Genomic DNA, 17,340 nt, shown 5'->3' with positions numbered 1-17,340 from the left:
AGAGAGAAGAGCATAAGGAAAGGTTCTGGGGCAAGAGAGAACTTGATATTCAAGGTACTAAAAGGAGGAGGAAAATGGTGCAATATGAATGGAGAGGTAGGAAGAGGCCTGGCCAAGAAGGGCCTTCTAGACCAAAGGGAAATTTTAGTCTGCATCTAAGAGCAGTGGGAAACCTCTGAAGTGCTTGGTTTACAGAGGAGTACAGAGTGGAAGGATCACACTTCAAAAATTTTTAAAGAGCTCTCTCAGCCGTCATATCGAGAACAGATCTAAGAGGAGCAAGAATTGAAAATCTTCCACATTTCCAAGAAAGAGATGTTTATGAGGGAAAGTAGAAAGTGGGAGTTACCACTTCTATAAAGATTTATTCATTTCCCCAACCCTCACTCCCTCTACCTTCAAGTCTGGATTAGAGCTTTGTTCCTGTGTTCCAGTGGAACCCTGTGTTTATTTCATTTAATCTACACAACAACCTCTCCCAGTGGTCATTAGTAGTATCTCCACTTGGTGTATGAGGAGGTTTAAGGTTTGGAAAGGTGTAGCAACGTGCCCAAGCCTCTGCGAGTAGTAGATGGTGGAGCCAGGACCAATGAGAAGGGGAGATGAAGGCATGAGAAGGAACAGAGGGATAAATCAGTATAATGTATGCATGGGAGGCAGTAGAAAATTTTAGCGGTAACAAAAAGTTAAAGTTGAGATAGGAAGACAGGTTAAGGTCAAAATGTAGTGCAAAATGTAAACCAAAGAATAATACATTTAAAAGCAGAGCTCAAAAGTGGTGAATGCTCTTTGTGACTTTTGGTTCTGAGCAATACCCTAACCTAAATTAACTGTCTCTCTTTGCCTGTCATCTGCACTCTTACCATGTCCTTCCCTTTTCTTGTAATCCTAGGAAGATTCTGTACTCTTAGGTGCACTTCCTCACTCCTCCACTTCCTAGAAACGTGCCAGTAAACCTTTCTAGCACCACCTCTATTTCCAACCAATGGATAAGTTCTGATGATTTCTTCAGTCTATCCCCTCCTTTCTAGTCTTTCTGCTACTTTGCTAGTGCCAATATCCAGACATTAGCTACCTTTCCTGGTTGTGGTACCAGCATCCTAAATAGTTGCCTGGTTTCCAGTCTTACAAATTCTATGCTTACAGATAGAATTTGTAAGCAATTCTATTGCTCAAACGCATCCTCCTCTTCACTAAGGAAATCCACTGAAACATTGTTAAAAGAATTTTGTGGTTCTTGCCTTGTGGTTCTTTCCTGCACCATCTCTCACCATCCCAGTCTCACTTGGGAAGATCTAACAGCACCAGGTTATTTGTGGTTCACAAAAAACTCAGCAATTATTTTTATTCCATACATCTTTTTTTGCACTCGTGAGATTTCCTCCTCCTCAAACAGCATACATCTCTTTTCATATCCTCAGATCTGCCATCCTCTCCCATCCCACACCACTTCATTGTCACCTAGCTTTTATTCTGTCCCCTTATACTCAGCTCCAGGACCACCTCCTCCTGGAAACCTCCCAGCAACAGGGGGTTCCTCTCCCAGGTGTGTTAGATGCTCCTCCTTTTGGTCCCCCTGTATCTTCTGCATACCTCTAGCCTTAATATGTACCACTTCTTTTAAATATAATTTTTTCACAACTTTCCCCAACTACACTCTGGGGAGCTCCTTGAGGGTAAGGCATAAGATATCCCCAGTGCCTGCTCAGCACGGCCATGCAGAACCCCACCCCTTCAGATGTCTGCATCTGCTTTGTCACTGGTCACTGCAACACCCTCTCCCCAGTTCATTGGAAAACCTTTCCTACACTGACTACCTTCTGCCCTGAATCCTTTTCACCAATATTGAAGCTCTTTTTTTTTTTTTTTTTTCCTAGGATGCCTTGTATTCGTTGGCTAGGGCTACCATAACATAGTACCACAGACAGGGGATCTCAAGCAATAGAATTATTTCCCCTCACATTTCTGAAGGCTAAAAGTCTAAGATCAAGGCGTGGGCTGTATTGGTTCCTCCTGAAGCCTTGCGGATGTCTGTTCTTTCCCCAAGTCTTCACACGGTCTTTCCTCTGTACATATCTGTACACTAATCTCCCCTTCTTATGAGGACACCAGTCAAATTGGATTAGGGCCCACCCTAATGACCTCATTTTAATTAATTACCTCTTCAATGACCCTACATCCAAATACAGTCATATTAATATTTGTCATATTCTGAGGTACTGAGAGTAAAGACATATGAACTTGGAGGGAAAATAATTTAACCCATAAAATGCCTCCTACCCATTAATACCTTTCCCCAAATTTGCTGCCAGTCTCAAGCAGTTCCCACTTGCAGAGATGCAGGTTACAGCAACCCTGCCTCCCTCTTCCCGTGTTGTTGAAAGCACTGTTATGAGCTGTTTGGACCTCATAGTTCTGGGATTTTGTGTATGAAGTTGACCTCCAGTGATATATTGGAACTATGGAAAATTATTTATTCTTCTATGTGATGCTTTCACATGTCTGAATAGATGACTTCCTATTTTCATTTCCCTTCTTACTTTTCCAAACGCCTATAGAATACTAGAGTTTATGTCATACAAGTGAATGGACTATCTTGTGCTGTAATATCACATGTCATGGTTTGACATTCCAAAGAGATGTATAAAAGACTGTTGATTGTTTTCAGACAAAGAAGATTGGATCTTCCTTTTTATAAAAAATAAAATAAAATAAAAACAAATTATATACTATACTTTTTATTGCTGAAGAAATGAACCACAAAGAGGTTACATATCAAGTAAGTGTCAAAGCCAGTTTTCAAATTCAGGTCTTCAGACTACAAGGCCAAGAATGTGCTTTTCACTATATCATTATCTTATTTATAAGGTCCTTAGAAGCAGACATAAATGTATTTCATAAGCACTTACTTTTACAAGCCTATGCTTATTTTATTAACTCAATTGGTTACTTTTAAAAAATATTTAAAATATTTGTTCATTGTTGAAACTTTCATTGTATGTTTTATTTTAAATGAGTTTTAAAAGTGTATTTATAATTATGATTTATAATAGAAAAGTATTGGATATGTTTACAATTTAAAAGTAAACATACTTATTTAAACTATTTAATAAACTTCTAAATAATCTATTTTGTACCTTTTGTAATTTTTATAATTGTTATGATTTTTATTTAAGCATTTAAAAAATAATTTCAACTTTTAGATTCAGGGGTACATGTGCAGGTTTGATACATGGGTGTATTGCATGATGCTGAAGTTTGGGGGTAAAAATGACCTTATCACCCAGGTAATAAGCATAGTACCCCATATGTAGTTTTCCAGCCTCTGCCCTCCTTCCACTCTCCCCACTCTAGTAGTCCCCAGTGTCGGTTGTTTCTATCTTTATTTCCATGAGTACCTAATGTTTAGCTCCTACTTGTAAGTGAGAACATGTGGTATTTGATTTTCTGTTCCTGTGTTAATTCGTTTAGGATAATGGTCTCCAGCTACATCCATGTTGCTGCAAAGGACATGATTTCATTCTTTTTATGACTGTGTAGTATTCCATGTTGTATAGGTACCATATTTTCTTTATCCAGGCAGCTGTTGACCAGCACCCAAGCTGATCGCATGTCTTTGCTATTGTGAATAATGCTGCAATGAACATATGTGTTCATGTGTCTTTTTAGTAGAATCATTTATTTTCCTTTGGATATAGACTCAGTAAGGGATTACTGGGTCGAATGGTAGTTCTGTTTTAAGATCTCTGAGAAATCTCCAATCTGCTTTCCACAGTGGCTGAACTAATTTGCATTCCCAACAACAGTATATAAGCATTCCCTTTTCCCCACAGCCCTGTCAGCACTTGTTTATTGACTTTTTAATAATAGCCATCTGTCTGGTGTGAGATGGTATCTCTTTGTGGTTTTGATTTACATTTCTCTGATGATTAGTGATGCTGAACATTTTGTCACATGTTTGTGGGTCACTTGTATGTCTTCTTTTGAGAAATGTCTGTTCCTGTCTTTTGTCTACTTTTTAATGGGGTTATTCAGTTTTTTATTATTGAATTAAGTTTTTTGAAGATTCTGGGTATTAGACTTCTGTCAGATAGTTTGTGAGTCTTTTCTGTCATTCTGTAGGTTGTCTGTTTACTCTGTTGATAGTTTCATTTGTTGTGCAGAAGCTCTTTAGTTTAATTAGACCCCACTTGTCAAGTTTTGCTTTTGTTGCAATTGCTTTTAATGACTTAGTCATGAAGTCTTTGCCAAGGTCAATGTCCAGAATGGTGTTTACTAGGTTTTCTTCTAGGATTCTTACAGTTTGGGGTCTTACATTTAAATATTTAACCCATTTTGAGTTTTGTATACGGTGAAAGGTAGGGTCCAGTTTCATTTCTTCTGCATATGGCTAGCCAGTTATCCCAGCACCATTTATTGAATAGAGAATCCTTTCCCTATTGCTTATTTTTCTCAATTTTATCCAAGATCAAATGTTCATAGGTGTGCAGCTTTATTTCTGAGTTCTCTGTTCTGTTCCACTGGTCTGTTTATGTTTCTGTTTTTGTACTAATACCATGCTCTTTTGGCTACTGTAGCTGTACATCATAGTTTGAAGTTGGGTAAGGTGATGCCTCCAGCTTTGTTCTTTTTGCTTAGAATTTTCTTGGCTATTCAGGCTCTTGTTTGGTTCCATATGAATTTTAGAATAATTTTTTTCTATTCCTGCAAAAAATGACATTGTTAGTTTGATAGGAATAGTGTTAAATCTGTAGATTGCTTTGGGCAGTATGGCCATTTTAATAGTATTGATTCTTGAAACCCATAAGCATGGAATGTTTTTCCATTTATTTGTGCCATCCATGATTTATTTCAGCAGTGTTTTGTAGTTCTCCTTGTAGAGATCTTTCACCACCTTGGTTAGATGTATTCCTAGGTATTTTATTATTTTTTATGGCTATTGTAAATGGGATTGTGTTCTTGATCTGGCTCTCAACTTGAACATTATTGGTGTATAGAAATGCTACTGATTTTTGCACATCCATTTTGTAGCCTAAAACTTTACTGAAGTCACTTATCAGTTGTAGAAGCCTTTTGGTAGAGTCTTCAGGTTTTTCTAGGCATAGAACCATATTGTCAGCAAAGAGAGAGAATTTGACTTGTTCTTTTCCTATTTGTATGCCTTTTATTTCTTTATATTGTCTGATTTCTCTGATTAGGATTTCCAGTACTATGTTGAAAAAGAGTGGTGAGAGTGGGCATCCTTGTCCTGTTCCTGTTCCTGAAGGGAATACTTCTAGCTTATTTACGTTTCTATAAATTGTTATATTAATTATAAAAAATATTTTAATATAAAATTCTTATAAAATTAGTAAAGAGCTAAGTTACAGTACTTAGAAAATATTTGCTGATTGACAATAGGGGAGGAAATCTATTTATTACATTATAATAGAGATTCACTGATACCTTGTATTCTACTCTGAAGAAGACACCAGGGAAGACTAACAAGAGAATGTTTTTTATTAACATGAAAAATAATAGTAGCACTTATTATGTAAGTTTATTTGCTGGTCTGAATTTTAAAGTCCTCCAAACAAGCCTATGATATAGATATTATCCCATTTTACATTTGGGGAAACTGAGGCTTAGCAAGGCTCATTAACTTACTCATGGTCTCAAAGGCAGTAAGCTATGGAGTGGACATATTTCCTACTCCATGCTCACTGTCTCACTGTGACACAAGCTTAAGAAATTACAGGATAGAGACATAGTCAGTGATTACACATTGAAACCAGGAACATATTGGGTCTAGGCATTTGAAGCCAGTGAAGCCTATAAAAGGGACATTGGTCATCTGACACTGAGTTACTTCACCTCTGTGGTGTTTAGTGTTCTTACTTATAAATACAAGGTTGATGATGGCAGTTCCTCAGGGATTTGCTGTTAAGAAAAAAAGAGTTGGATGTGTGTGTGTACATACATATGTACTATATCTCTAAATACATATATATAGTACATACTTATGTACTATACCTTTAATATATATACATATATAGTACACATGTACATAGGTATATATACACATATATAGTACATATGTGTATATATTAGAGATGTGTAAACCAGTTCCATCCTTTTGAAAAGCAATAATTGGATAGTAAATAAAAAGAGCCAGAAAAATGTCTATATTTTTGGCCTAGAAATCTTATACTAGAAATATAGAAATATATTCTATATTCTAGAATTGTATTCTAAAGAAATATATTCTAAAGAATATATTCTAGAAATATATTCTAAAGAAATGACTCAAAAGACAAAAATAAAAGCATATGTAATTACAGGGAGAAAATGGAAATGATAAAAATATATATCAAGATATAAAATACATTATAGTCTATGTTGATGGAACATTTTATAGTTACTAAATATTACAACTCTAGAGACTATGCAACAAGACAAAAATATGTAATATGTGATGCTAAGTGGATACAAGAGGTTAATACAAAGTGGTGTTATAGCTTAAAACACATGCATTTGGAGAAAGCCTGGCAGAAAACTCCAAGATATGTGAGTATGGTGAAGGGAATGTGCTGTCTTCTTTCAGAAGTCCCATTAATGTGCAGTGTTTCTTGTTTTAATGTTCTTTGTAATTGTAGCCTTGTGGTAAGTACAGGTGGTGCTGAAGATGCATGAAACATGGGGAAGGAAGGTAACCGCACAAGGGACATTTTAAAAATCAGCATGTAAAACCACCAGGCAACAGAAATTTAAAGGCAAAAATTTAGCAGAGCATTCAAGGGAAATGGGTACTGAGGGAGGTGCTGAAGAACACATTAGCAGGTCAGGCTCTAACAAGATCCTGCCAAAATAAACGGAAAACCCAGAATGCTTGTGAGTTTATTCTCCCCTGTGACCTTCTTTCTGCTGGCAAGCCTGTGATAATAGCCCAAAAGGAAGGAAGAAAGTGTAGCAGTATGCACAGTTTACTTAAGTTCATCAAAAACTGTACTCGAGCGTAGAAAAGGGAGGAAGTCTGGTCAAGCCTGAGTGAGTCAACTCAGTTAATCGCCCTCCACCCAGTTCTCCTCCCTTCCCAAGGCCGCCTCAGCTTTAAGTCTGTCTGTGTGCTTGACCCTTCCAAGGAAGGAACTCCAGCTGTGATGGGAGGGACCAGCCCAAATCCCTGTTGGTTTGTCTCAACGACCAGGTTGAGGGGCCAGAGAGAGCAGGGGCCAGGACAGTGGTGATTATCTACATCACATCCCCTTTTAGGAATTTTCTTTCTCCTCTATTTCCTCTGAGTATTTGAAAGGTCACAGCTCCCTCCATATCCTAGGCCCCAGAAAGAGCTTGTAGCCTTTGAGCAGTGTGAGGAGCAACCAAAGTGCTTTGTCATCAGTTTGTGGAAAGCCCTCTACCGATGCAGGGTGCAGTTATTTTTGCTCCTTAAATAATGAGTGACAGGGTGAGGTTGGAGAGGGGAATGGCAATCTTTAAGGTAGAATCTGCTTCCATCTCAAAACAGAACACACTGTTACTAGCTTCGAGGTGTGGGGAGGAGGGGCAGGCATTGGATGGATGTGGACATCATTGCTTTATATGGAATATGAAATCAAGACTTCTGCCAGAGGAGGTATTCTTCCTTTCAGAATTATTAGGATAATTTGGGCTGCCTGGTGACTCAGCCTTAAGCAGATGCCACTTGTTCTGATCCCACTGCTCAATCAACTAGCTGAGCTTGCCAGATGATCATCACATCTTTATTCCTTAAAAACCTTGATTATCGCTTTCCTTTTGCACCAGAAGTTGCTCTTATATTTCAGGCATCAGGATAAACACTGAAGGTAGTAATTACAGTTCAGGCCATAACAACTTCTTTGGTCTCCTTTTAAGGGTCCAATCTGGAAAGGTAACACCAGATACCTTTCATGTAGAGATTTCTGAGAAGTTCTGTCACTTTTTGGAGTTCTGTAGCTCTGAAGTTATTATGGGAAGAAGATAAGGGGACAATTACCCTCATTTTCCAGAGATCTGGAGAGGATGCCTGGTTTGCCTGAGGCTTCAACAACTTTTCTCTAATTCCCTGCTAGTCTCCTTATTCCAAGTCCATCCTCAGCACCCACACCCCCACATTCAGCAAATGGTGAGTTAGTGTGAAACACTGTTAAGTATCAGTCACCCAGACTGTGTGTGTGTGTACATACATATGCACCACATCTCTAATACATATATACATATATACACATAGTACATACAAAACCCTGTAGGTGGGAAAAGCCTGAAATGAGGATGGGGGATAGGAAAAGGGAAATGCTATTTAATAATAACTATATGTCCCTCATTGCTCTGTGTTTTGCCTATGAACCCACTGTTTCAGAAGTTCCCCTTTATGTGTGGCCCCGACTTATGTTTTCCCACCAAGTAAATAATGTATAAGTAAGAAATCTATGCTTTGCAACTGCTGGGTTGTTTGGTCTTAGGTATACCCAGTGTAAATGTATCAGGGGAATGTTTGGTCTAAAGGAAATCAGGCTGCATAACACCCTAAGAAAACTAGTTACATGTTGCCATAGCAACTGGAGGAGCCTCAGAGTAAAGGGCAGAGTTCTTCAGATTCATCTACTGCCTCTGCAGATTGACTTCCTTGAAACAGAATCATGTTTCACAATCATCAATACTGAACAGTTATTTTCATTTTTTAAAAGTTACAACATTAAGTTGATATATTTTGGCTTTTTCTCTGGTGCCATTCAGTATCTTTTTATCTTTGGAAGGTGGGAGTTGGTAATGGTATCCTTTGAAACTTTCATTCGTGCATTCACTAATATTGTTGGGACCTGTGCCACTGGGGTTTGATGGTAATTACTCTTTGATGGCTGGAACATGACCTGTGAAATGAGTTGCTAGTCTCACTTTAACTCCTAATGGACAGAAATCCACATCTCTCAGGATCCAACTATATAACCCTTGTTTTCAGACCCTGGGAAGAAGTTAGTGATTTGAATGGCTTCTCCTGAGGGTAAACTATAGGGCCTGTTCCCCAGGAATTATACTTTGCCTTTCTAGACCACAGATATCATTGCAATTAGTCTCAAAATACCCTGCGAGATGTGTGTAAATAACACAAACCACATTTGTAGACAGGGCCACCCTGGTTGAGAGTACAAGTAATTTGCCTTAGGGGAAGAGGGGAAGATAATTAGTAACAGCAGGAGTAGAGATTCCAGAGGGTCATACTCCATTCCTTGCTAAGTCCACAGGAAAAAGAAATCTTCCTTTTACTCAAGAAACACAGCCAATTAATGGACAGTATGGGTGGGGATGGGTCAATATTTGTTGATTAATTTTTGAAGTTCATTTTTAATTAATGGGGTTTATTGGTACCTACTATTAAGTTTTTCCCCCCAGTTGCAAGTCTCTTGATGTCTTCTCTACCAAGACTGAACAAAGTGGGTGAATGTGTGTAGTGAGAATTGGGACTAGAGGTTGGAGAGAGCTGGATCTAGCGGGATATTTTAGAAATTAGTAAAGATATAAAGAAAAAGATCTGGCTGACAAAAGAAAAAATTAATTGAAAAAAGAAGAGTATATACATTGTATAAGACCTGTTTTAGATTGTGAAGTATACAAGTAACTAAAGCATGAGTTCTGTCTTCTGTAGCTCACATTCACAGCAGATAGTGACAAGTACTCTGTCTTAATCAATTTTCTGCTGCTATAACAGAATACCACAGACTGGGTAATTTATACAGAGAAGCTATTTATTTGGCTCGTGGTTCTGGAGGCTGGAAAGTCCAAGACCATAGCACCAGTATCTGGTGAGGGCCCTCCCATAGTGGAAGGTGAGAGGAAATGAGCACATGAGACAGAGAGAAAATGGGAGTTGAACTTATTCTTTTATCAGGAGCCTACTCCAAAGATAACTTAACACATCCCCATGAATACAGCATTAATCTATTTAGGAGGGGACAACCCAGATAGACTAGTTACCTCTTAAAGGCTTCGTCTCTTAATATTTTTACAATGGTAATTATGTTTCTGACATAGAAACTTATGGGGTGCACATTCAAACCACTGCACACTCCAATAATAGTACCATGGAACTTGGTAGGGAGAAATTTATTCTGACTCTAGTAAGAAGTAGAGAACAATAGTGAAATGTTTCCTAGGGAATTTGAGCTGGGCTTTATAGAACAAGAAGGAATTCACAGGCAGATATTGCAGAAAGGTTATTTTAGGAATCATGAGCAGAACAGCATAAATTGGAGACATTCGTGAAAATAACATGGACCAATGTGACTTGAGATTTAGGGTAAACCATAGGGCAGAGTCAAAACTGAAAAAGCAGAGACTCTTTGGGAAGGCTCTAAATAGCAGGTAGAGTACTTTGGAAATTATCCCATATGGCATCAAAGATTTGGAAACCAGAGGGTTACATGAGGTCACTTGCTTGTTTGTTTGTTTGTTTGCTTTGAGACGGAGTCTTACTCTGTTGCCCAGGCTGGAGTGCAGGGGCACAGTCCCGGCACACTGCAACCTCTGCCTCCTGGTTCAAGCAATTTTCTTGCCTCGGCCTCCCGAGTAGCTGGAATTACACACCTGGCTAATTTTTGTATTTTTAGTAGAGACAGGGTTTTGCCATGTTGGCCAGGTTGGTTTTGAACTCCTGACCTCAAGTGTTCTGCCCACCTTGGCTTCCCAAAGTGCTAGGATTAAATGCGTGGGCCACCGCGCCTGGTCAGGTCATTGTTTTTATGCAATGATGTATTAGTAAAGTTATTTTTAAAAAGATTCACGTAGTCTGATCCATGTTCTAGAAAGATATCTTAAGAGGTGAACATATTCTGAATGTATGTCAACATGTATGTATTAATGCCTTAAAAATGTCATAAATGGTGTCCCTGAACAAGGTTAAATGAGTTTGCACAGACCGCAAACTAAAGAGATCATGCAAAAATGCTGACTCAAATATTTCAAGTGACAACTATCAAGTTGAAATGCTTGAGGCACTGTTGTAACAGGAAAATGGATCCATGCAGCAGGAAAGTCAGCCACATCCCTGAAATTTCCCTTTCTCTGTTTCCTTTCTTGCAGGAACAGCAATGGAAACCTTCCATGTATGGCAGTATAACTCCAGTTTGCTTTCCAAGCCCTCTGATTGAGAAGCCAATAGGCAAAGTAAGAATGAACCTACTTTCATTAGACAGTATGATTCGAGTCAATTGGCTGTTATTTCTTTTTGCCTTGAGCTATTTCGGTGAAATAATAAAATTGATCTCATAAAAGTAACTGATATAATTCAAAGTTTGTACTATTTAGTTGGCCTTAGTAGGACTTTCTCAGGCAAAATGTTGAGCCTGAGAAAACTTTGATCCGAGAGTCCCTGTCCTCAGTGTCTGCCTCCACACCAATTCCAATGACATCCTCCCCATCTTCCTTCACTCTTCTGATCTCTCCACTCTGATTCACCTTCCTCTGCCCATGGGAACTTATAAGAAAGAGGGTGCTTTTAGTCACTGACATCTTCATGTGGAAATCAGCCACAATACTAACTATACAATATTTATCTTTTAAACTATCTTGCTGACTTAAAGATTTTGCCTCTAGAAACTACAGGTATATGCTTGAACTGCTCCTCTTCTGGACCTGCAATCACAGCCATCAGTCCCATCGGGGAGCATAGCACCCTAAAGGAAGAGTGTGGGGCTCTCTGAAGCCAGCCTACCTGGCTTCAAGTCACAGGTCTGCCATTCATGGGCTGTGTGACTTGAGCAAGTCCCCTGTTTAAAAAAAAAAAAACAAAAAGATCCAATCAAACAAAAACTCATCATAATGGTACCTGCCTCATGGGGCTGTCGCAAAGATAAAATAATTTATTTGTTTATATATATATTTTTGGAGTCAGAGTCTCGCTCTGTCACCTAGGCTGGAGTGCAGTGGTGCGATCTTGGTTCACTACAACCTCCGTCTCCTGGGTTTAAGCAATTCTCATGCCTCAGCTTTCCAAGTAGCTGGAACTACAGGCGTGTGGCATCACACCCGGCTAATTTTTTGTATTTTTAGTAAAGACAGGGTTTCACCATGTTGCTCAGGCTGGTCTCGAACTCCTGAGCTCAGGCCATCCACCCACCTCAGCCTTCCAAAGTGCTAGGATTACAGATATGAGCCACCGTGTCCTGCCTAAATAATTTAATATAAATCTATAAGAGCAAGGAATCTTTTAAAAATTTTTTTACCTATTTTGTCCACTATGTATTCAAGCACTCAAGGAGTTATGCAAATGAATTGAATACATGAATAAATGAAAAGCTAACTAGTAAACTTAGAGAAACTACATCCCCAATTTGCTTATCTCAAGAAATAGAAGAAGGAGGTGTTGTATTTCAGAAAGAGAAACCAAACTCTGATGAGTAGATCAAGCATACTTTCCAGGTATACCTTAACAGAAGGACCACAGTGTCCCTGGGATTCTCACCACCTTCCTGTCCTTTGCCATTGCAGTACATCTCCGGACCACACACAATCCAATATCTAGTATGAAACATAGTCACTGCCAGGAAAAGCCAAAAACAAACAAATAAAAATTCTTTACATAGTGTTCCTATAGATATACGTGGGTGGAACCAGAGGCGGGGCGTGGGGGGAAGGGGGGCGGGGTTTGCAGTTTTTACAGGAAGTGAATCTGTTTTCCTAGCTAATTCCTGGTAATTTTGCCTTGGCCACAAGTCCTGCCAAGGCAGCTGTATGCGGAGTGTGAAATCCCGGGTGAAGCAGAAGCCGCCTATCTGTGCTGTCAGCGAGGCTGACATTTTGCAGGCGTAGCAGGGGAGCAACCCAAGTTTCTTGGGACTGTGTTTCTCTACTTTGTGTTTGGTGAGGTCTGCACTTCCCTTCTGCTGACTTCAGTTCCAAGTAAGAGGAATATCCTTTCGCCCAAAGATTAAAGCAACCGACCAACAACAAAACACACCCTGGATGTCACAGAATGTGTTGCTAACTGTTCCAATATTCACGGCCTTGCCTCCATGACTGTCCCCTCTAGCCCCCGTATCTTGACATTGTTTATGTAGCCTCTAAACATAAACAGATCACCAGCTTGTCTGTGGAGACGGAGAGAAGCCTTTTCAAAGGCAAAGGTCAAAAGTCAATGAATCCCTGAGGGGTCGCTTGACTAAATTTCATTTCAATTCAATATGTGGTCCTGAGTTTACTCCGTGGTTTCCTGGGCATGATGAGGAACAGAAGCAGCAGTATATGGATGTTAGGGAGTGGCTTTTTGAAATGCTTTTCAGAGAGTGGAAGTGAATTTAGTACAGTATAACCATCCATGGTTCCGTGATATTGTCTCTCCGTGTGATTCTCGGGCCCTCCTTCCCCACTGGGGCAGAGTTAGCAGATGGGCTTTCTGTACGGTGTCACCAGGACTGTTCTGGGTTGAGTGAGATGGCTCCCGAAGGACGCTCTTGCTCTCTTTTCTCATTGCTCTAGCTTCTGGGCTTAATATAGTTGCTATAAATTACTCTAATGAATTTATTTTGCAGTCAGCTCTGATATTCATCTACCTGGAGGGGAGAAATGACACTAAAAAATGTAAGCAGAGTCAACCTATAATTATAGGGGCCCATGGAAGGCAGCATTTGGGGTGGATAGTTGAAACCTATGGTTAATCTGCCCAGAATCTAAACTATCTTCCTCACTACCGGGAAATTTTGGGTGTAAGACTGAAAGCTGGCTCAAGATGGGATTTTCACCACCCAAACAGTGATTCTCCAAGCTGAATCAGGGACCAGCATTTTTTGTTGTTGTTGTGGGGGAAGGGAGTGTCTTGTGAAAACCCACAATTGGAAAACAGGATTTCAATGAGAGCACATAATAGAGAACAATATTTTGGAGCCAACTCAAATCCTACAACCAAATGATAACTCTTTTCCTTAATGGTTGTGATAAGAAGGTAGGCATAATGGGGAGAAACTCTTGGAGCAGAAAGGAAGAAGCCAGAGAAATCACTCTGGGCAACAGGCAAGCAAGCCTAGAATATGTGGTAATCTACCCGTCAGATAAAGAGAAATCGAGTGTTTTATTTTACATAATTGGAGTCAGTGCCTTTTGAATGAAACATACAAATTTATGTAAATAAGAATGCAAATGTTAAAAATATGTGTCTTGGGATTTCCTGGGGATAACCTGGCAGCTTTGTCTTCTTTTCCTTTGCAGCTGCTAAATATTGTGTTGTGAAATCTCCAGCTGAACTTATTCCATCAAATCCCTCAATGTTACAGCTAGAAGACTTTTCTTTGTAATTTATAGGAGATACTCTGCAGGATGAACTAAAACAGAGTAAACTTTAACATATTTGACAGTAAACATGTTACTCCCTAGAGGTTGCACGGGCCAACAATAAATGCAAAAAGAATTGCAGGATTTTAATAAATTAATGGGAGATTCAAAGTAGACTACTGAAAGGGAATTGGACAATGATGATGAAAATAAAAGCAGGGATTGAGGGAGATAGGTAACATTAGAGGTTAACGTAAAAAACTACCAGGCTCTCCACAAAATTCTCATTGGTGCTACTGGCAAGATATTGTGCATATCATGCTAAGTTAAAACAACCCAGTAAAATGCCATGACCTCAGCAAACTGTGCAGGTTTCTCCAGATACACAAGCAGACAACTGTTTTGAATGAGGGGATGCCCATGACCATGACTGCCAACTTGCCTTTCTCAAAAGAATTTAGGAGACAGCTTAATCTGATTGACTTGTCCTCAATGCAAAAAAAAAAAGTAATAAATAAAATTATTTTATTTGACCAGAAGGAAATGGAGAGATCGACTGCTTTGAAGAATAGCAGTGTTGTTAAATGAAAGGGTGTCTAAGAAAGTAAACAAGACTCCCTAGGCGTTCTGTATTTCTGAGTGAGGGAAAGGGAAACTGAAGGAGCTAGGTGGAAGTAACTGGATAAACAACAGATTAAAAAGAAAGGAACTGGTGAACTTTGAATCAACAAAACATAGATCTGCTTTATTTCAAAGTTGGGAAACATCTGTGGGAAGAAAAAATTAGAGGTGTCCTTTACATAGATTAATCTTTAGCTTCTTTTACCACCACACAATTTTTCCTAGCAAAGGAATGTTTAGCTAAGCTAATGGGGACCATTTTAAGGGTAGTCATGTAAGTCATAGGCTGTTCAAAATTACTGAACATTATATTGTTATGTTATGGCTAGATCTGGATGGATCTAGCCATACAGCACTAATTCCACAGGTGCCTTGGGACATAATATTCATTATTTAGGACTGTCAGTGACCCAAGAAGATGGAGAAGTCAACTCAAAAACTAGTGTATAGACTACTGCTGCTTCCAAAAAGTACTGAAAGTTGTGTGTGGAATAATTGGAAGATAATGATTCTTAGCAAAGTAAGCCATGATAACTACTATAGTTGTATAAGAACATGATCTTAGTTTTTCTGTGTAAGTACCCCTGATTCGGCTGGAACTCTTTCTCTATACATTTAGCTTCTGGTCACTGAGGCAAAATGTATTTAGCCAAGTAATTTTCTTCTGGAGCTTTTTGTGATGAGGTGGAGAAAACCTTCCAGTTCAAGAGTTCGATTTTTTTCCCCTAAAATAATGGAAGTTTCAGTTGGGCATATGTCCACCCAGATAAAAAGCACATTTATCCGCCTCCCTTACAGCTAGATGTGGCTGTATGGCTGGATTATGGCCAATGGGATGTGAGTGGACATGATGTATGTAACTTACAGGTCATGCCGTTTGTAAGAAGGCCCTGCCCCTCACGTCTGCTGGAATACAGATGTGGTAATAGAAGCTAGACCAGCCACCTGAGACCAAGAGGGAAGGGCAGAGAAACAACATTGAAAAGTTGAGGTTTCTGATTCCATAGAACCCTTGGCTGCTTGTGCTCTGACTGTAATTGCCTAAGACAGAAATACACTTTCATTTGGTTTACACCACTACTATTTTGGTCATTATTGCTGTGGCAGCAATAATACCTTACTGCACAATTACACAGAGCAGAGAGCAGGCTGCCTGCTCTGTGGGAAGTCAGTGAGAGAACCTGGTACAATAAATAGCAGCTAAAGGAATGGAGATGCTAACTTGTTAGCACCCATTTCCCAAATCCAGCCTGGTTGAGAAAGAAGAGATGGAGAAGCCAACTTCTGGCTCGAAGAACATGGTGGTGAGCAGGACTCTGCTTAGCAGAGAGCTCTGTCTTTCAGTTCTGAAGGTAGTAAACCTAGGTATCTAATCTCAAAGAAATTATCCTTAGACTGAGGCAAACAGATTCTACTGAAACTACTCAAACTCAAGAGTCCATTGTCTATCAAATAATGTTTCTATTGATACTAGCTGTTTGTCCGCCGTAGTGAAGTCCATTGCCAATCAAGTAATTCTTCTAGGGATACTTACTGTAGGTAGGAGGTGTCATTAGTTTGGGGATATTCACAAATATTTTCATATCTGTATTTCACGTAATATTCTATTTCATTTTCTGAGGCAGGTTTGGATTCCCTAGGGCAACCATCTTGGGCTCCAGCTTTTGCTATAACTCTATCACACAGGCTTTCTATGGGAACAGTGAATCATTACCTCATACTTCATTCTAGATCCGTTCTTTTTTTATTTAACATGAAATAATACTTACTGTTTTGGCTTAATAGATTAACCCTCTAAAAAGGCAACTGTTTCTACTCTCATACATTAGAGTCCATGGCAGATTTTTTTCATCCTGCCTTTCCCCTAAATGTCCGAAACCATGATATGTACGTAGTAGGCAGGTAGTGCCTGTCTATTGATGGTGAAATGAATGCAAAATTTTAGTCTGTTATTCAGTTAGGTATTTTCATCTTCTTATCCTTGTTCATAATGGTTCCTGAAGTAGTATTCTATGTTAGTGGCTTACTATATTTGACTAAAGACAAATAATTTTTAAAATCAGTATCATCTGTACTGTCTTATAAATGTTAAATAATCAGAGGGAGACTATAGATCTCTTAAATTTAGAGTCCTGGGTTCTCACTACCACACAGGCATAACCTAGGCTGAAGTTTACTACATTAGTTCCATCTGTAGGAGTTCAACTGGGTGAAAAAATAGAGTCTGGTGCATAAAGGTGAGAAGTTTATCCACCTTAACATTCCTAACAGGCAAGATGGCTCTATAAATAGACTCGATAAACTTAGAAGAGTTGTAATAAAATTTAACAAGTGAGCTTAAGCCAATAGCAATTCATTTTATGTCCTCCTGTAGGGATAAAAATATTTAATGTTAGCTCTCAAAAGCCACAGGAGAAAAAATGAAATGTGAACAATTAATATCTGTAGAATATTTATTAGGCT

The 17,340-nt window shown here is 39.0% G+C and overlaps 1 protein-coding gene across 3 annotated transcripts in view; it reads left to right on the top strand.

The window, feature by feature from the left end:
• RASGEF1B (RasGEF domain family member 1B) overlaps window positions 1–17,340 on the top strand; it is a 633,271-nt gene that overhangs the window by 442,480 nt on the left and 173,451 nt on the right. For 2 of the 3 annotated variants that reach the window (XM_037989300.2, XM_037989301.2), the window contains exon 4: window positions 11,074–11,157. The exons of the other annotated variant lie outside the window; for it this stretch is intronic. In XM_037989300.2, the coding sequence (XP_037845228.1) occupies window positions 11,074–11,157 (84 nt within the window). The remainder of the gene's footprint in view (window positions 1–11,073; window positions 11,158–17,340) is intronic. 3 annotated transcript variants of the gene reach the window in all.

Source organism: Chlorocebus sabaeus, chromosome 7 (genome assembly GCF_047675955.1).
Source record: "Chlorocebus sabaeus isolate Y175 chromosome 7, mChlSab1.0.hap1, whole genome shotgun sequence".
In the NCBI taxonomy this organism is placed as follows: Eukaryota; Metazoa; Chordata; class Mammalia; order Primates; family Cercopithecidae; genus Chlorocebus; species Chlorocebus sabaeus.
The sequence above is the reverse complement of the archived record's forward strand: the minus strand, read 5'-3'. Positions and strand labels throughout refer to the sequence as shown.